Here is a 12,350-nt window from a genome sequence, read left to right as displayed (position 1 = left end):
ATCAGAGTGCCGGGTCCTTCACACTGGTCTGCAGGCCCTGAGCCCTTGTCCCAGGCTGAAGCGTCCTGGCTGGCAGGGTACAGAGTTGAGAAGGAACTAGAGTGTGTCGGGGACCACAGACGGGGGTGGGGCTGTGACGTGGGAGAGGGCGGGGCGGGTGGCAGGTGAGACGCCAGGTCTCCCTGGCTCCAATCACTCTGGAGACTGAGCCATGGGGGGAAAGAAGAACGAGGACCAGGCGGCCTTCGGTGAGGCTGGGGGCGGAGGCCCTGACCCTGTGAGGGAGGGGAGGCCCGGTGCTGTGGGCACGGTGGCTGAGGCTGGCTCCAGGGAGTGGAAATAAGGAGAGTCGTGGGTCCTGGGAAGGAAGGAGTCAGGGGCTGGGGCTGGGGCTGGGGCTGGGAGCCTTTGGGGAGTGCAGCTGAGGTCTGTGTGTGAAGAGGTGGGGCTGGGGTCCCTTGGAGGCATGGGGGATTTCAGGCCTGGACTCTGGGCCCCCCAGGCTGGGCCCTGGGAAGCAAAGCCTGGAAGGCCGGCAGGGTTGGGGTCCTGAGCAGGAAATGGGCCTGTGGGCTGGGAGTGTGGGTGCCGCAGGGCCTGCAGGGGTGAGGCTGGAGTCCCTGTGAGGAAGCATCTCAGCCTGGACTCTGGGTCCCTGAGGGGGAAAGCTGCTGGTGGCCCTCCTGCCGGGGTCTCTGTGAAGTGGCAGGAGTGGGCTCTGCTGGGGGTCCCTGTGAGGAGCTGGGGCTGAGGGTCTCCCCTGGGTCTCTGGGCAGTAAGGAGTGGGAGCCAGTCTGGAACGGCAGGCAGGACCTTCTGGGGTTCCTGGGAAGGGTGAGGCCTGAGGGCAGAGAGGGAGGGAGCCTGTGTCCAGAACCTCTGAGGAATAGGGGTCCGAGGAAAGGGTTGAGGACCAGCCTCGGGTGGGGTAGGGGACCTGCCTGCAGAGGCCCTGTAGGGTTTGGGGGTCTGAGCTCCTGGTCTGGAGTGGGGGGACCCTGAGGGAGGGGGCTCCTGGAGGCAGGGCTGTAGTCCCCTAGGGCCTTAGGGAAGGAACAGCAAGGACTCCCAAGTAGACTTCCTGGAGCAGCTTTGGGTCAATGATTGATCTCGTGTCCATAAGCCATTGAGGGACAGAGTCCAGAGCACCTGGGGAGCGTGGACCCCACCCCACCCCGCCCCTTCCCGCCCTCTGCGGTGCCCACGGACCCTGGCAGCCTGGCTCCACCTCCTCCCTGTGTGTACTCAGGGAGGACCAGGAACAGGATGCGTCCACAATCTCAATGGCCGGGCTCAGGTGTCACCCTGACTGCCTGGCCTGGCGGTGGCCCAGGGACTGAGGTTCCTCCAGAGTGGAGGTCTGCAGAGGCCCCCTCCCTCCCCAGGCCCTGCAGGGGTTGGCACCTTGGGCTCCAGTTTCCTTCCCATGGCCTTGGGCCAGAGGGTGGAGATAGAGCCTGGGGCAGAGGTGGGGAGGGACCGTGACCTCCCTGAGGGGTTTGGGGATCTGTGTGGCCCTTGGGCAGGGAATAGGAAAGGGAGAGCGGGCGAGGAAGAGGGAGTGAGAGCTGCTGAGACAGTCCCACATCCCAGCTGGTGGGACACTGAGGAGAAGTGGGGCAGGGTGGGGCAGGGCACCAAGGCCGCTTCCCAGGCTGACAGCCTTGAGGTGTGAGCAGGAAACTATAAAGGCCCCCTTCCCCTCCCGCCAGGGCTGCTGTCCTGCAGAGCCTCCCTTCCTTGTTCCCCAGTGTCCCCTCCTGCCAGGCCTGCCCCAGTCTGTTTTCCCGCAAACACCTGTGGCCTGGGGAGGATCCTGGGGTGGAAGGATTCAGAAGGAAAGGACATGGGGAGAAAGACTCCTCATTTTCCACACTCTTCCCCACTCCCCTCAGGGAAGCCAGTCAAATACGACCCCTCCTTTCGAGGCCCCATCAAGAACAGGTGAGTTCTGGGCTCTGCCCTCGGGAAGGGGGGGAGTCTTATATTTGCTTTGTATTTGCTGAAATATTAGTAAGAGACTTGTGAAAAAGAAATCTCAGCTGGGCATGGTGGCTGACGCCTGTAATCCTAGCACTCTGGGAGGTCGAGGCAGGAGGATCGTTTGAGCTCAGGAGTTCGAGACCAGCCTGAGCAAGAGCAAGACCCCGTCTCTACTAAAAATAGAAAAAAATTAGCCAAACAACTAAAAATAGAAAAAAATTAGCCGGGCATGGTGGCACATGCCTGTAGTCCCAGCTACCCGGGAGGCTGAGGCAGAAGGATCTCTTGAGCCCAGGAGTTTGAGGTTGCTGTGAGCTAGGCTGACGCCACGGCACTCGAGCCCGGGCAACAGAGTGAGATCTGTCTCAAGAAAGAAAAAAAAAAAAGAACCTACTGATGCCCACTCTCCAGCATCCCCCAGTTCTGCAGCCTGCGACCCATGCACACCATGCCCCGCCCCCGCATCCGTTCTCCAAAGGCTCCCCCAGCTCTAACTCTCATTCTCTCCCAGGGGCTGCACAGATGTCATCTGCTGCATCCTCTTCCTGCTCTTTATTTTGGGTTACATCGTGGTGGGGATCGTGGGTGAGTTTCCAGCTGCTCAGCACTGGGGCGGCGGGTGAGGGGCAGTAACCCAGGGAGGTGCCACACCCACGGCTGCTCCCTCCAGTGAGTCATCCTTGTGTCTGTCTCCAGCCTGGATGTATGGAGACCCCCGGCAAGTCCTCTACCCCAGGAACTCCACCGGGGCCTACTGTGGGGTAGGGCAGAACAAGTGAGTACAAAAGCGAGAAGAGGTGTGTAGGAGGGAGGTGAGGCGGGGGTGGCCATGCTCTTCCACGCCCTTTCCCTATTGTTCCCACCCCCACCCTCGGTCTGCCTGAATTGGACCACTCCAGGCCAGACTGGACAGTTAAGCCCCTGAGTCCCCCCAAAAGTGGGAGGCAATGCAGAGTCATGTTACGTGCACGGATTATAGGGTTCAGAGATTGGTGTTTGCATCCCCAACTGGACCAAGCTTTGGTTGTGTGGCCCCGGGCAGGTTATTCAACTTGTTTGAGCTTTGATTTCCTTGTCTGAAACTCAAAGATGATTCCAGAAATGATGCCATCAGTCCTCACATGCAGGAAATGTTCAATAAATAATGAAACCTCTAACATTTATACAGCATTTACTCCAGGCAGGCAGTGCGCTTTACACACACAAACTCATGTAAACCTTATGAGGAGGCCAGGTGCGGTGGCTCACACCTGTAATCCCAGCACTCTGGGAGGCCGAGGTGGGAGGATTGTTTGAGCTCAGGAGTTCGAGACCAGCCTGAGCAAGAGTGAGACCCCCGTCTCTACAAAAATAAATAAATAAATAAACCTTGTGAGATAGCCCTATTAGTATTTTATACATGATGGAATTCTACTTTGCTCAAGGTCAGAAAACTGATAAGAGGTATGTGGCTCCAAAGTTCATGCTCTTAGCCATTTGTTAGTTGTTGCAATGCCGAATTACTCTGAGAAATCCTCCCAATGTCTCCCCTACCTTGCCAGCTGAGATAGGGCCAGGAGCTTGGTGTGACCTGTCTGGCCCATGCTGGGCCCACTGCAGTCTCGGGGACCACCCTAGTAGAACCTCTTCTCCCCCAACACCTGGCCAGGCCCTGATGCATGTGTTTCCTCCCCTCCTGCAGAGATAAACCATATCTGCTGTACTTCAACATCTTCAGCTGCATCCTGTCCACCAACATCATCACAGTTGTTGAGAATGGTCTACAGTGCCCCACGCCCCAGGTCAGAGCCTGGGACCTGCATCTGCCCCAGATTTCCCCCAGGGTCTTGAGTACCGGCCCCTTAGCACGCTCTCTGCCCCTAGGTGTGTGTGTCCTCCTGCCCAGAGGCCTTGTGGACCGTGGGAGAGAACCAGCTCTTGCAAACAGTTGGGGAGGTCTTCTATTCTCAAAACAGAAACTTCTGTCTGCCGGGGGTGCCCTGGGATATGGTGAGCATTGTCCCAACGCCATCCCTGTCACCCAGGAGGGCCCACAATGGAGTGGAAGGGGAAGTTGGGAAGATGATCACCAGGTTGGCTGTCCTGGGGAGGGTGGGACAGGCTGAGCCCCGCGGTGGTGGTGGTAATGAGGGGACCCACTTCATCCTACTCTGTGTCTGTGTGTCTGTCTGTCCTCCCACACATCACAGCAAGTGTTCGAAAGCCTGAAACAGGAACTCTGCCCCAGTTTCCTCCTCCCCTCTACTCCAGGTAAGAGCACAGATTCCTTCCTTAGACAGCATCTACTCCAATATTTTCGTGGCTCAAATGAGGAAACCAGACCCAGAAAGTAAAGTCACACAGCTTGTTGATGGCAAAATTGGAATTAGCGACAGGTCATTTCTCTCTTTGCGGCGTGATCCTGTAGTCAGACCATCCATGCTTTTCGGGTACCTGCTACGTGCCAGGTGCTGGAAGCAGAGGCAGGGAAGATGCAAACTGCTCCCTGCTTCAGCTGTGTTCCAGGTGGAAAGATCAGGCATGTTCATACACGGACTGCATGAGAATCCCATGAAAACAAACTCGGGTGAATCTATACACACGTCTTTTTATATGTGCACATGGAAAAGACTAGAAGGATGTTTATCTAAATGTTATGTTAATGTGGCTGAGTGGTGGGATCACAGCTGACCTTTTTTTGTATTTCCTTCCTTCTTTCCTTCCTTCCTTCCTTCCTTTTTGTTGAGATAGAGTCTCACTCTGTTGCCTGGCTAGAGTGCTGTGGCATCATCATCGCTCACTACAACCTCAAATTCCTGGACTCAAGTGAACCTCCTGTGGGATTACAGGCACATGCCACCACGCCTGGCTAATTTTTATCTTTTGTAGAAACTGAGTCTTGCTATTGCCCAGGCTGGTCTCTTAACTCCTGGCCTAAAGCGATCCTCCCACCTTGGCCTCCGAAAGTGCTAGGATTACAGGCATGAGCCACCACACCCAGCCTTGTATGTTCTCTTTTTTCTTTTTTCTTTTTTTCTTTGAGACAGGGTCTTGCTCTGACACCCAGGCTGGAGTGCAGTGACATGATCACAGCTCACAGCAACCTCCAACTCCCAGGCTCAGGTGATCCTCCTGCCTCAGCCTCCCAAGTAGCTGGGACTACAGGCATGTGCCACCATGCCTGGCTAATTTTTCTATTTTTAGTAGAGATGGAGTCTTGCTCTTGCTCAGGCTAATGCTCTTCGTTCTAACAGCAAATGTCATTTTTTAATAGAAAGGATTTTTTAAAAAAATTATAGCATGAGAAAAGATGTCCAATTCTCAATGTGAGTTCAATAGGATGTATCTCAAGTGCATGCTCCAAAGTCAAGTAGATCTGGTTTTAAATTCTAGCACTTTCTAGCTGTGTGGTCTTGGGCCAACTGTTCAACCTCTCTGAGCCTTGTTTGCTCATGTTTACAATGTAAATGACAAGCAAGCCTGCCTGGTGAAGTTGCTGTGAGGATGGCAATAAATGGCTTCCTGGGCACACAACAGGTGCCACAGGAGATAGGGATGGGGTGAGAAGGCTTCCTGGAGGAGGTGAGATGGAGCTAGAACTGAACAGCTGGATGGGGTTCTGGAGGAGAGGGCGCTGAGAGAGCCACAGCAAGAGAACGGTATAGAGGTGAAGGGAAAGAGGGCTGGACTCTGACGGGAACACAGACACTGTCTTCGGGGTAGAGGCTGGAGATGCCTGAGCAGCCCAGGGACCTGGAGCCCTGGAACGATGAGGTCCCTGCTGTGCCGTGGTCTCCCTGGCACTCGGGCACAGCGCAGATTGAAGGGCGGCAAGGTGTTGTACGAGGCCAGGCCAGAGGGCAGGAGGATCTGAAGCAAGGCAGCCTGGGGAAGGGAGATGAGCATGCGCAGGCCCTGCAGGGCAGGAGCTCCTGTTTGGCCATGGGGTCCAGAGCAGCGGCTGGGGAGTAGAGTCCATCACTCCTCCCTCCCCTGAGGGCCCTGTGGGCTGGGAGGGGGCCAGAGACCTTCCAGCGGAAGCCCTGGCCCTCCCACCTAGCATCTGGGTTCTCCCCTCCAGCTCTGGGGCGTTGCTTTCCGTGGTCCAATGTTACTTCACCTGAACTCCCAGGGATTACCGGCAACATCTCTGAGGCCATCAGGTAGGCATCTCCTTCCCCCCACATTGCTGTCCTACAGCCCTCCCCACCCCCGGCACCGTCTGACTCTGTCTCTCCTCAACAGTGGTCTTATTGACAGCCTCAATGTCCGAGACATCAGTGTTAAGATCTTTGAAGATTTTGCCCAATCCTGGTATTGGATTCTTGTGTGAGTCACCAGATTTCCCCCTACTCTCTTGTCCTTGCCTCCTCCCCTCCCTGATCCTCCACCCCCTAGCCCAATGTCTGAAGCAGAGGCTTTGGCAGAGGACGAGGAGCCAGCGCTCAGAATGGACCCCCAAGCCCTACAGGATTTATAAAGCAAAGGGGGTCCAATCTGAGGATATTGGATGGTATGAGGAAAGGCATTTGGGGACCTCTGAAAGTGGAAAGATTTGGAGGACCAGAAGTGACCCTCTCCTTTCTCACCTGCCTACAGTGCCCTAGGCGTGGCTCTGGTCCTGAGCCTGCTATTTATCCTGCTCCTGCGCCTGGTGGCCGGGCCCCTGGTGCTGGTGCTGATCCTAGGGGTGCTGGGCGTGCTGGCGTATGGCATCTACTACTGCTGGGAGGAGTACCGAGTGCTGCGGGACAAGGGTGCCTCCATCTCCCAGCTGGGCTTCACCACCAACCTCAGTGCCTACAGCAGTGTGCAGGAGACCTGGCTGGCCGCCTGTGAGTGCCCTGCCCACCCCGGAGCCACCGGCCACCCAAGGACTGCCCTGGGCCAAGCCTGGCCCTGGCCCTGACCCAGCCCCCTCTGCTCCTGTCCCCTGCAGTGATCGTGTTGGCCGTGCTTGAGGGCATCCTGCTCCTGATGCTCATCTTCCTGCGGCAGCGGATTCGCATCGCCATTGCCCTCCTGACGGAGGCCAGCAAGTTAGGGCCTCTCTGGGAAGGAGTTGGGGCTGAGGGCAGTGCGGGCCCAGGATTGGGGTGCTAGGGAGGTGGCAGGGAGCCCCAGAGGAGAAGCACAGTGGTTAACACTGCTGTGTGACTTAGCTTCTCTGAGCCTCAGTTTCTCCATCTGCAAAATGGGGGTAATAATAGTTCCTACCTTACAGGGTTGTCATGAGGATTAAATGAGTTGGGGTCTGCCACGTGCCAGGGCAGGAGTGGCGGTGGTGTCAGGGGACCGCAGGGAATCCAGGCAGGGAGGAGAAGCGGCAGCCTGCTATCAGCCAGGAGCTGCCCGATCTGGCAAGAGATCACGCTTTGGGGCTCTCTTCCATTACTCCCCCTAAAGCTGCCCCAGGTGGCTTCTCTGTGGCTCTAGTTTCCTCTAAGGGTCCCTTGAGCCTGATTTATTCAGTTCAGTTCATTTGGTGAGCACCTACTGTGTGCCCAGCCCTGAGGCCCTGGGGACACAGGTATGAAAGACAAAGTCCCTGCCCCGGTTGCTCCCAGCCTGGGGCCTGGGACAGTGGAGCATGCCCTGGTGAGGACAGAGGTGGGGCCCTTGCCAGGGTCAGCCCCTTGAGAAGATGGATAGCCAGGGCCATCCCGGCGGACACCTCGCTTGTCTCCCTGCAGGGCTGTGGGACAGATGATGTCTACCATGTTCTACCCTCTGGTCACCTTTGTCCTCCTGCTCATCTGCATTGTCTACTGGGCCATGACTGCTCTGTATCCTTTGCCCACACAGCCAGCCCCTCCTGGAGTCCTGGGCGGTGGGGGAATGAGGCAATTCTTGTCCACGTAGTGCCTTAGTGTAATTGCAAGAGGGCACCCCTTTCTCTGTGCAGACACAGAAAGGGTGAGCACAGGCTGAACTTCACCCCCTTTGTGCAGGGAACAACCTGCACAAGCACCTCAGGTCCCCGAGGAGCAGCTTGTGGAGTCCCCACGTGACCTTGCTTTCCTTGACTCCCCTCTGGGTACCTGGCCACATCGGGGCAACCCCAGTACATCTTCTGGGCACCCAATGCCAGCTTGCCCAGCTGTGAGGAAGTACTAGTGAATACATCATGCGACCCCATGGTGAGAAGAAGGGGGTGAACACAGAAGAGCCACCAATAGGGCTGAGGGGACCTTAGGGACCAACTGGTCCAAATCCCTCATTGTGCAGAGGAGACTGAGGCCAGAGAGGGCAAAGGGCTCACTCAAGGTCATACTCCCGACTCCCAGCAGAGCTGGAAGTAGCCAGTCCCCTGACTCCAGACCTGGTACTCCTCCTGCTGAGCTGTCCAGTATGTAGGGAGGGAAACTGAGGCTGGGAGAGATATGGCATGCTGTCCCTGAAGGCAGGGCCAGGCCTGGATACCTGGACATTTCTCTGCCGTCAGGACCATTCACCCTCTGAGCCTCGGCCTGCCTCCATAGAATAGAGAGAATCCTAATTCCCATCCCTCTGGGTGGCTGGGAAGGTTAAATTACTGGGCACATAACGTGCTTAGTACAATGCCTGGCACCTGGTAAGAGCTCCACAGCTAGTTGAGTTGTTTGTTCTGTTAATTCTTCCTCCCTTGGAACACAGTGCAGGAGGCAGCAGCAAGGTGGGACTCCCTGGGGGGGCCTGAGAGAAGCTGCTTCCCAAACTCCCCTGAGAGGTTTCCAAGGAGCAGCACTGGACTGCTGGGAATTCACTGTCCTCAAAGCTGTCATGTCGTCACTTCATCTGACCTGGGGCCATGGGCTGTGCCCTATGAAAAGAGGGAGGCTGATTTCCATTTATGAAGGAGCCACTACGTGCCAGGCACTGTGTTTACACAGCCCAAAATGACAACATGGTTCTTGCTTTCAGCTTGCTCCTGAGCTAGCAGTGAGGACTATGGCAAACCCACAATTACATACAGACTGTGGAAGTCTCGCTGTGTCACTTACAACCTCAAACTCCTGGGCTCAAGCGATCCTCCTGCCTCGGTCTCCCAAGTAGCTGGGACTACAGGCATTCGCCACCATGCCCGGCTAATCTTTTCTATTTTTAGTAGAGACGGGTCTCACTCTTGCTCAGGCTGGTCTTGAACTCCTGAGCTCAAGCGATCCTCCTGCCTCGGCCTCCCAAAGTGCCTAGGATTCAGGTGTGAGCCACCGTGTCTAGCCATTTTTTATTATAAAATTTCAAACATAGACTCACTTTCAGAAATAATCAGGATTTTTGGGGGTCATATTTGCTAGAAAGAGTTGTTTTCTATTTTTGTGGCTTTACTTTTATTATGGACACATGCAAAAGTAGACTAATTGTACAGTGAGTCCCTGTACTCGGATTCCCTCAACTTTCTCCATTCTTATTTCATCTGTCTCCCCACCCTCCACCTATAAATTTTTTTTCTCAAGTTTTTTAAGGCAAATTCTGGGTATCATGCCATTTCACCAGTAAGTACATCAGATGGATCTCAACAGAGAAGAACCTTTTAAAAAGCATAACCACTATACCATTATCACACCCAAGAAAATTAACACTAATTCCTTAATGTCATCAAATACCCAGTCTGTTCAATTTGCTGGAAAGGGTTTTGGTAGAAGCTGCAGAGGCTGCTCTAGGAGGGGATTGCTGAGTACGTGCACAGAGAAGGTCATGCCACCTTCATGCTCACCATGAACACCACAAAGGCGTGGCCCACACAGCCTGGGAGCTCTCATCATGGGGAGACTGAAGGGAGCTAATCACATTCACACAATAGGCAGACTGAACCCAGTTCAAGCCTAGAGATGGAACTCCTGGAAGGAATGGGCTCCCCCAGCTCAGGGAGGCTGTTACCCGCCTCTACTCTAGAGGGGCGGGAGCTAGGTGGGAACGGGAGGAGGCCAGGGCTCCATGCTGAGGTCTCTCAAGGCTGGGCCTGAGCTTACCCTCTCTCCCACCCAGGCCCAGCCCGTGAACTCCTCGTGCCCAGGGCTGATGTGCGTCTTCCAAGGCTACCTGTCCACAGGCCTAGTACAACGTTCTCTCTTCAACCTGCAAATCTATGGGGTCCTGGGGCTCTTCTGGACCCTTAACTGGGTGCTGGCCCTGGGCCAATGCGTCCTAGCAGGGGCCTTTGCCTCCTTCTACTGGGCTTTCCACAAGCCCCGGGACATCCCCACCTTCCCCCTGAGCTCTGCCTTCATCCGCACACTCCGGTAAGCCCAGGACAGGGGCCTGGGAATTAATTGTCAGCATGGGGGTCCCAGGGGTCCTGGGGCTGCCCCTGACTATCTAACTTCCTCTGCAGTTACCACACCGGGTCACTGGCATTTGGAGCCCTCATCCTGACCCTTGTGCAGATAGCCCGGGTCATCTTGGAGTACATTGACCACAAGTTGAGAGGTGAGCCGGGAGTGAGGAGCTGGGAAGGCCAGGCTGAGTAGCTGGATCCTTGGCGAGGGACCTTCAGAACCAATGACCAAATACGAGCTTTCCTTGCGCCCAGGAGTGCAGAACCCTATAGCCCGCTGCATCATGTGCTGCTTCAAGTGCTGCCTCTGGTGCCTGGAAAAGTTTATCAAGTTCCTAAACCGCAATGCGTACATCATGGTGAGCCACACTGTGCACGCAACTCCTTGCTGGAGTGCCCGTTGGCCCAAGCCCCCCATCCTGGTCCAGGCAAACTCACTACTGGTAACTCTGACCTTCCCACCTCCCTCAGATCGCCATCTACGGGAAGAATTTCTGTGTCTCAGCTAAAAATGCCTTCATCCTGCTCATGCGGAACATTCTCAGGTTAGGCTGTTCTCCACCCCCGTGTGGCTCCCTCCTCAGATCTCCCACCCAAGGCTGGCTTCCTGGGCATGCCGTGCTCAGAAGGGCCCCACACCTGGTTTAATGCTCCGCTGTCGCCATGTTGAAATGTGAAGTTTTCATTTTGCACGGGTCCCTGCAATCATGGAGCCACTTCTGCTCCCAGCGCTGCCAGGCCTCTCATCCCCAACCTGCCCTAACTTCCGGTACAGGGTGGTCGTCCTGGATAAAGTCACAGACCTGCTGCTGTTCTTTGGGAAGCTGCTGGTGGTTGGAGGTGTTGGTAAGGGCCAGGGCCAGGGTTGCAGGGGCACAGGGTAGAGGTGCTGGGCAGCCGAAGAAGTGGCCTCAGAGGAGCAACCTTGACCTCCACAACTCTCCCACAGGGGTCCTGTCCTTCTTCTTTTTCTCCGGTCGTATCCAGGGGCTGGGTGAAGGCTTTGAGAACCCTCACCTCAACTATTACTGGCTGCCCATCATGGTGAGTGACTCCCCTCTCTGCCTCTCCCCTAACTCCCCAAAGGAACCCAGCAGCCCCAACAGGCCTTGTGTCTTCCAGACCTCCATCCTGGGCGCCTACGTCATCGCTAGTGGCTTCTTCAGCGTTTTCGGCATGTGTGTGGATACGCTCTTCCTCTGTTTCTGTAAGTGACACCCCCAGCCACCTTCCCCCAACCTCAAGGTATCCAACTGTTCAGGCTTTTCTGGAGATTTAATGCTTCTAGAAGCAGCGACTTTGTGAGCTAAAAGAGCCAGAGGATGCCCCTTGTGACATCCTAAAGCCAGGAGTTGGAAAACAAAGGAGGGAGTGGGCCCCCAGGCTGGTGGGCTCTCCCCAGGAAGGAGCATTCCTGGGGAGAGGCCCCTGCCATCTTCCCCTAGGGGTTCTAGGGTAGAAGTTAGCAGCGAGAGAGACTCCCCAGCAGGTGGCTGTAGTGAGAGGGGATTTTCTTACCCTACCATGTACCTGCATTCAGGGCTTGCTAAGTGTCAGGCTCTGCCTGAGCAATTAACATGCATTTTTTCCGTTGAACCTTATCACCCTGAAATATAGTATTGCCGACCCCACTTTACATGAGGCAAGTGAGGTTACAAAACCTGCCCGGGTTAAAAAATCCGCCGCTGCGGGCGGTGCGGGCCTGGCAGCTGGCCTCCGGTCCGGACTTCCCCGGGAGTGGGGTGGCCCGAGGGTCGCTCTAACCGGTCTATGTGGCGGCCCAGTGGAAGACCTGGAGCGGAACGACGGCTCGTTGGACCGGCCCTACTACATGTCCAAGTCCCTCCTGAAGATTCTGGGCAAGAAGAACGAGACGCCCCAGAGCAACAAGAAGGGGAAGCAGAGAGAGATCCGGCCCTGATCCAGCACTGCATCCGTCTGTACAGCCGCCCAGCCGTATTTCCCTACAGATCCCAATTTTGTAGTAAAAGTATTTTATTAAAGATTGATACTTCGTTTTCTCAACAAGTCTGTGACTTTTATTCCCTCCACGGCGACCTGCGGCCTTTCCCTCCGCCGCCGGGCTCTTTAAAATCGGCCCCGCCCCTGTGACGCGTCCGGCTGCCGCGGC

The 12,350-nt window shown here is 55.8% G+C and overlaps 1 protein-coding gene across 2 annotated transcripts; it reads left to right on the top strand.

Annotated features, from left to right (window-relative positions):
* The first annotated feature begins 211 nt into the window (after window positions 1–211).
* On the top strand, window positions 212–12,156 carry SLC44A4 (solute carrier family 44 member 4). Of its 2 annotated transcripts, XM_069488041.1 has the most exons (21): window positions 212–248; window positions 1,896–1,944; window positions 2,495–2,568; window positions 2,680–2,758; window positions 3,665–3,764; window positions 3,847–3,972; window positions 4,173–4,233; window positions 6,044–6,125; window positions 6,208–6,291; window positions 6,562–6,797; window positions 6,902–7,001; window positions 7,656–7,748; window positions 8,000–8,102; window positions 9,931–10,184; window positions 10,277–10,371; window positions 10,475–10,578; window positions 10,691–10,764; window positions 10,995–11,065; window positions 11,169–11,263; window positions 11,342–11,426; window positions 12,004–12,156. In XM_069488041.1, exons 1-21 carry the CDS (start codon window positions 212–214, stop codon window positions 12,138–12,140), a joined length of 2,139 nt encoding a protein of 712 aa, XP_069344142.1. In that variant the 3' UTR covers window positions 12,141–12,156. The 2 variants fall into 2 exon arrangements, with proteins under 2 accessions (XP_069344142.1, XP_069344143.1); XM_069488042.1 differs by lacking the exon at window positions 3,847–3,972.
* Window positions 12,157–12,350: the final 194 nt, after the last annotated feature.

This window comes from Eulemur rufifrons, chromosome 15 (genome assembly GCF_041146395.1).
Source record: "Eulemur rufifrons isolate Redbay chromosome 15, OSU_ERuf_1, whole genome shotgun sequence".
In the NCBI taxonomy this organism is placed as follows: Eukaryota; Metazoa; Chordata; class Mammalia; order Primates; family Lemuridae; genus Eulemur; species Eulemur rufifrons.
Note: the sequence above shows the minus strand (reverse complement) of the source record. Positions and strands in the feature narration are given on the sequence as shown.

What these genes read in the sequence shown, in the direction of transcription:
- SLC44A4 (XM_069488041.1), top strand. Translation starts at nt 212, where the DNA reads ATGGGGGGAAAGAAGAACGAGGACCAGGCGGCCTTCG. An exon ending in CGGGGGTGCCCTGGGATATG is followed by an intron (nt 3,973 to 4,172) that starts GTGAGCATTGTC and finishes CACACATCACAG; the next exon opens with CAAGTGTTCGAAAGCCTGAA. An exon ending in GCCTTCATCCGCACACTCCG is followed by an intron (nt 10,185 to 10,276) that starts GTAAGCCCAGGA and finishes CTTCCTCTGCAG; the next exon opens with TTACCACACCGGGTCACTGG.